Consider the following 6,609-nt stretch of genomic DNA (forward strand, 5'->3'; position numbering starts at 1 on the left):
GGGGCGGCTCCAGATGTGTGTTCCAGATGTGATCCAGGCGTCCCAGTATGGCGGTGTTCTATGGGTGGCGGGGCTCCAGATGTGCTCCAGGTGTGATTTGTTTTTATTCTTGTTTTTTTTTTTTAAATACATGGTGCTCCAGGAGCAGCGAAGATGCAGGTTATGGAGATGTTGTGGGTCAGGTGGTGCTCCAGATGTGTGTTCCAGAGGCGCCCCTGGAGCAGCAGCAGTCAGGTATGGCTGTGTTGTAGGTGTGGTGGTGCTCCAGGTGTGTTCCAGATGTGCTCCAGAAGAGGCAGCGCTCTGGGCACAGCAGCATCGTAGGTCAGGCAGAGCTCCAGATGTGGTTTTACAGATGTGCTCCAGGAGCAGCCATAGTCCTGGCCATGTCCCAGGTCTGGAGGTGCTCCAGATGCGTTCTAGATGTGCTCCAGGAGCCTTAGCACTCTTGATTACGGCAGTGTTCACCATCTCCATACCACCAAGGATGCCCCCAAAGCCTCCTCCCCCCTCCCTCCCCCCCGGGAAGGACCACGCACCCCATTTTCTCCCCATCCCCATGTCACAGCGGGGGCCGCGGGCCGGGATCCGGGCGCTGCTGCTGCTGCCACAGGCGGTGCAGCTCCTTGAACTGCTCCACCAGGGCATCCTTCAGGTCGGGCTGCGAGATCTGCAGCGGGACGCTGTCAGCCGACCACGACAGCTCCCCTGAGAACAGCTCCAGCAGCAGCCGTGCTGCCACTGGCACCACCTGGGGGAAGGGGAGACGAATCACACGTGCCCCCAGTGCAGCCCCGACACGTCCCCCATCACATCTCCCATTGCATCTTTGCTGTGTCCCCACTGCTTGCCCCGATGTCCCCAAACTGTCCCCAAACAGTGCATCACTGCCATGACCCCATCCTGCCCCCCAACGTGACTCCTAGGGTGGTCCCCAAAGGGTTCCCATCATGTCCTCATTAGGTCCCCAACTCATCTCTGCCATGTCACCACCGTGTCCCCAGTGTGTCCCCAACACATCCCCAGCCCATCCTTGACACGTCGCCACCATGTCCCCAACTCATCCTTATTGTGTCCCCGACCCAAGTAATCCCATGTGTCACCACCGTGTCCCCGACGTGTCCTCGCTGTGAGTTCCCAACACGTCCCCATTGGGTCCCCAACTCATCCCTGACGTGTCACCTCCATGTCCCCAACACATCCTCATCATGTCCCCTTCACGTCTCCATTGTGTCCCCAACATGCGTCCCAACCAGTCCCCACTGTATCCCCGTTGTGTCCCCCAACCTGCACAGTGATGAGCTTCTTCTCCTTGGGTCTGTGGTCGGGCCACTCCTCCCCAAAGCACAGGAAAACCTCGAAGGGCGGTGGTGTTGGGCTCTGCCCCTTCTGGAACAGGATCAGCCCTAGGGGGCACTGAGGTGTCACTTAATGTCACCTCCCCCCAACCCAGTGCTGACCAGTGTCTCCACCAGCCGCAATCCTCCCATGCCACCCCATGACCCTGTGGGCTGATGGGCGTCCCTCTGTGCTGACTGATGTCCCCATTGCTACCTGAGGTTCCAACGGGCTCTCCAGTGTCGTCCCCCCCCCCCCAATTCCACCTGATGTCCTTACTGGCTGTCCAGTGTCCCCCAATGCCATTTGATGTCATTCCTTGCCAACAGATGTCCCCATGGACTCTCTGTTGTCCCCCAAAGCCACCTGACATCTCCATAGACTTCCTGATGTCCCCTAATGCCACCTGTTGTCCCTACTGACTCCCTGATATCCTCCCACTACCACCTGATGTCCCTTTACGGTGTCCCCCAATGCCATTTGATGTCCCCATGGACACCCTGGTGTCCTCACTACCACCTGATGATGTCCCCATGGACTCCCCAACGTCTCCATGCCACCTGATATCCCTATGGACTCCTTGATGTCCCCAGTGCCACCTGATATCCTTTCGTGATGTCCCCCAAGGCCACCTGATGTCCCCATTGACTTCTTGATGTTTCTGATGCCACCTGATGCCCTCATGGACTCAACACTGTCCCCAGTGCCACCTGATGTCCCCCAGTGCCTCCTGATGTCCCTATGGACTCCCTGGTGTCACCAGTGCCACCTGGTGTCCCTATGGGCTTCATAGCGTCTCCCAGTGCCACCTGATATTCCTACCAACTTCCTGGTGTCCCCAGTGCCATCTGATGTCCCCATGGAGTCCTCAGTGTCCCCACTGCCACCTGATGTCCCCCAAGGCCACCTGATGTTCCCCAGTGCCACTTGACGACATCCCCTTGGACTCCCAGGTGTCCCCAAGGCCACTTGATGTCCTCCAGTGCCACCTGACCTCCCCACTGATTCATGATGTCCTCCAGTGCCACCTGATGTCCCTTCATGGCATCTCCCAATGCCACTTGGTGATCCCGTGGACTCCTTTGTGTCCTCCAGTGCCACCTGATGTCCCTTCATGGTGTCTCCCAATGCCACCTGACATCCCCGTGGAATCCTTGGTGTCCCCAGTTCTACCTGATGTCCCCCAAGGCCACCTGATATCTATTCACGGTGTCTCCAGGTGCCACCCGATGATCCCACGGACTCCTTTGTGTCCTCCAGTGCCACCTGATGTCCCCACGGACTCCTCGATGTCCCCAGTGCCACCCAACATCTCCACACACCCCCTCACCTCCACCCCCGGTGCCACTTACCGTCAAGGAACCGCTGGAGGCTGAACACTTGGACCCTCCTCTCCCTCTCCATGGGGTTGGGCCGGGGGTCGAGGTGGGGGTCCTGAGGTGGGGCGCAGGGCCCATCCCAAAACACTTTGCAGCGACAGAGGCGGGTGGCATAGAGGTCCTGTCCCCCCAGCTCCAGGAGGAGCCCCCGCTCCATGGCCCCCAACAGAGTGCGGGTGTAGCGACGCTGCTTGTCGTGCGGGATCCCCTCGGGGTCCGGGAAGGGGACCTGCTGGAGCTCGGGGTGTCCCAGAAGGTCGGGGCGTTGCGGGGTGGGGGGCAGGGACCCCCCGTGGGACAGGCGGCAGCCCAGGGGGTGGCTGACGGTCAGGGCGCTCACCCGCCGCCCGCGGTACTGGAAGCGCAGCTCCAGGTCCGTCACTGCAGGGTTATGGGGTCGGGATGGGGGGTCTTTTAGGCAGGGGAAGCCTGCAGCTCCATGGCTAACTGTGTCGTAGTCCTACCCCATGGCCATCCACCCCATATTCCATTGTCATCCCCCAACCCCATGTTCCCCCATTCCACAGCCACCCAAACCCGCAGCCGACCACCCTACAACCCCTCAACCCCCTGCCCCCCCACCCCACAACCCACCAGCCCCCTGCCCCCCCCCCCCCCACCCCCCCCCCCCCCAGCCCACCCACTCCCATTGTCACCCCCCCATGCCCAGTGACCCTATATCCCCCCCTGACTCCATAGCAGCCACCTGACCCCATGCCCACTCACCCCACGGCCATCCAGCCCCACAGCAATCATCCCATATGACACCAACCCCACAGTAAACCACCCCACAGCCTCCCACCCCCATGGTCAATGACTGTATATCCTCCCTGACCCCACAGCCACCCAACCCCATGCCCACCCACCCTACTGTCATCTCCTCAGCCCCATGGCCAGTGACCCCATATTCCCCCAACCCCATACCCACCCATCCCATCACATTCAGCCACCTCTGCTCATCCACCCCATGGCCACCCCATCCTCACCCCCACCCATCCCACAGCCACCCCATTCCCAAATTCAACCACCCCATAGCTACATCGAACCCATAGCCAAATCCAACCACCCCACGGCCAGCCCACAGCCACATCCACCCACCCCATATTCACGTCCACCTGTCCCATGGCCACCCCATACCTATATGTCCAGCCACCCCATATCCATAGCCACCCCATACCCACATTCACCCACCCCACAGCCACCCCACACCCCGTACCCCAACCTGGTGCTTACGGGGTAGCAGGTGAGGGCTGGCCAGCAGATTGGGGACACCATGTTCCAGGAGTGCTGGGGGTCCCGGGGGGGGCAGCTGTGGGGGCAGCTGTTGGGTCAGCTGTGGGTTCAGCTCAGGGGGCAGCTGTGAGGTCAGCTCAGGGGGCAGCTCAGGGGGCATGAAGGGCACTGTGGGGTCGGCGTTGCTGAACGGGGGGTGCTCCTCGTGCCAGGGGGGCACTGGGTCCATTCCACAGTCTGGGGAACAGTGGGGTGAAGGGGCGGCCAGAGGAGCCCCCATGTCACTGCTCCCCATAGGACACTGCTGCCCCATAGACAAACACCTCACAGGGTGCCTGCCCCGCATCAACCCCTCCCCTCTCTCCACTGATCCTCTGTGGGGAGCCCCCACCCCACTGACTGCCACTACGGGGTGCCCCACTCCACTCCCGAATCCACACACCGTCGACTCCCTATGGGGTTTTCCTCCCACGAGATGCTCCACATCACCCTTCCCCCACTCCATTGATCATCTATGGGGAGCCCCCACCCCACTAACTGTCCCCCACGGGATACCTCCCCCCTGACTTTCCCCCCTGGGGTAACCCAATCCCATTGTCTCCAATGGGATATTCCCACCACATTGCCCCCCATGAAGCATCCCCACCCCACTGACCTCCATAGGGTGTTCCCACCCCACTGTTCCCCCATAGGCTGCCCCCCACTCCATTATTCCCCTATAGGACACCCCATATCCCTGCTGACCATCGATGCTCAGAGACATCAGCTTCTGCAGCTGCAGAGAGAGAGCAGGCAGTTATGGAATGAGACACCCCCGAATGTGGGGCAGGGGACCCCCAAGTGTGGAGTGGGGGACCCCCATCTGTGTGGCAAGGGCCAGTACCTCACTGACATCTTCTTCCTCCTCCTCTTCCTCCCCACCACAGCTGAAGTCATCCCCGGTCACCGTGTCTGGGAGGGAAGAAATGGGTCCCATAGGGTACTGAGACCCTACAACACCCATAGCGACTTGTGGGATGCCAGGTCCTCACAGGGTGATGGGACACTGCAGGGTGCTCAGCTTCACATACCCCATGTCACTTATGGGACTGCACAGACCCCCATGTCTCCACCTGAGCCCTCCCCAGCCCCATACCTGCTCCGTCGGCCCCACAGACCTCGTACACCTTATAGGGCCGGGGGGGCACAGCGCGGGTGCCGTCGTAGCGCAGGCGGAACTCGCGGCTCTTGTTGAGGGCACAACGCAGCGTCGCCTTCCACTTGGCAGGATCCGGCTCATCCCGCCCCGCAAGGAACTTCCCTGTCTCTGCTGCCCATGCCTGTGGGGTCAGTGGCGTCAGGGAGACTGGGGTAGGGTCATTGGGGTCATCAGAGTGGGGACAGTGGAGTCAGTGGGTCGGGATTATTGGCATTGCATCATTGGGTTGTGGTTAATGGGGGTGGGGTCATCGTGGTTGGATTGGGGTAATTGGGTTGGGGTCATTGGGTTGGGGTCATTGGGTTGTTGTTACTGGAGTGGGGTTATTGGGGGTGGGGTCATTGGGCTGGGGTCATCGTGAATTTGGGGCATCAGAGTTGGGGTCGTTGGGTTGAGGTCAACATGGTTGGGGTCAACATGGTTGGGGTTATTGGGGTTAAGGTCATCAAAGTTGGCATGGAGTCATTGGTGTCAGGGTCATTGAGGTGGGGGTCAGTGGGTTACTGGGTTGGGGTTACTGGTATTGAGTCATTGGGGTGGGATTAGTGGGGTTGGGGTCATCATAGGTAGATTTGGGTCATCAGGTTGGGGACATTGGGCTGTGGTCATGATGGTTGGCTTGGAGTCATTGAAATGATATCAGTGGGGCTGGGGTCATTGGGGCGGGTTTACTGGGGTCATCGGGTTTGGGGTCATGGAGGTGGGGTTAGTTGGGATTATCAGTGTTGGGGTCATCAGGTTGGGGTCACTGGGTTAGGATCATGATGGCTGTGTTGGGGTCATGGGTTGGTGCTCCTGGGGTCATCAGGGTTTGGGTTCATTGGGGTTGTGGTCATCAGAATTGGGTTGGGGTCAGTGGGTTTGGGGCATTAGGTTTGGAGTTTGGGCCACTAGAGTTGATTTAGGGCCAATAGGGTTGGAGTTTGGGCCAATAGGGTTGGGATTTGGGCCACTAGGTTTGGGATTAGGGCCACTAGGGTTGGAGTTTGGTTACTAGTGTTGGATTAGGGACATTATCTTTGGGTTTTGGGTCATTAGGGTTGAGGTTTGGGCCATTAGGGTTGGATTAGGGTCACTAGAGTTGGGGTTGGGACATTAGGGTTGGGTTAGTGTCATTAGGGTTAGAGTTTGTGTCATCAATTTTAGGATTATGGTCATTAGGGTTGGGGTTAGGACCAGCAAGGTTGTGTTGGGGTCATTAGGACTGGGATTTGGGCCACTAGGTTTGGCTTCATGTCACTAGGGTCAGGGTTTGGACCACTAGGGTTGGGTAAAGGCCAGCAGGGTTGGGGTTTGGGCCACCAGGGTTGTGTCAGAGTCATTAGGATTGGGATTTGGGCTGCTAGGGTTGGGATTTGGGCCATTAGGGTTGGGATTTTGGCCATTAGGATTGGGGTTAGGGCCACTAGGATTGGCTTAGGGTCACTAGGGTTGGGGTTTGGGCCACCAGAGTTGTGTCAG

At 59.3% G+C, this 6,609-nt stretch overlaps 1 protein-coding gene and 1 long non-coding RNA gene across 3 annotated transcripts in view; one reads left to right on the top strand and one right to left on the bottom strand.

Moving 5' to 3' along the window:
- Positions 1-6: 6 nt before the first annotated feature.
- Positions 7-6,609, top strand: part of LOC122190901 — an 8,869-nt gene continuing 2,266 nt past the window's right edge. Inside the window, exons 1-2 of one of the 2 annotated variants that reach the window (XR_006182246.1) lie at positions 7-234; positions 5,218-5,300. This is a non-coding gene — a long non-coding RNA (uncharacterized LOC122190901). The remainder of the gene's footprint in view (positions 235-5,217; positions 5,301-6,609) is intronic. The other variant, XR_006182247.1, reaches the window with a different exon arrangement.
- Positions 545-6,609, bottom strand: part of IRF5 (interferon regulatory factor 5) — an 8,061-nt gene continuing 1,996 nt past the window's right edge. Inside the window, exons 3-9 of the mRNA XM_042891049.1 lie at positions 5,086-5,269; positions 4,834-4,901; positions 4,695-4,725; positions 3,951-4,187; positions 2,691-3,098; positions 1,288-1,406; positions 545-751 (exon numbers count right to left, since the gene is read on the bottom strand). Coding sequence (XP_042746983.1) covers positions 563-751; positions 1,288-1,406; positions 2,691-3,098; positions 3,951-4,187; positions 4,695-4,725; positions 4,834-4,901; positions 5,086-5,269 — 1,236 coding nt within the window. The 3' untranslated portion in view covers positions 545-562. The remainder of the gene's footprint in view (positions 752-1,287; positions 1,407-2,690; positions 3,099-3,950; positions 4,188-4,694; positions 4,726-4,833; positions 4,902-5,085; positions 5,270-6,609) is intronic.

The sequence above is a fragment of the Lagopus leucura genome, unplaced genomic scaffold, assembly GCF_019238085.1.
Source record: "Lagopus leucura isolate 7727_CA_CO unplaced genomic scaffold, USGS_WTPT01 203-5_obj-0_obj, whole genome shotgun sequence".
Classification (NCBI taxonomy): Eukaryota; Metazoa; Chordata; class Aves; order Galliformes; family Phasianidae; genus Lagopus; species Lagopus leucura.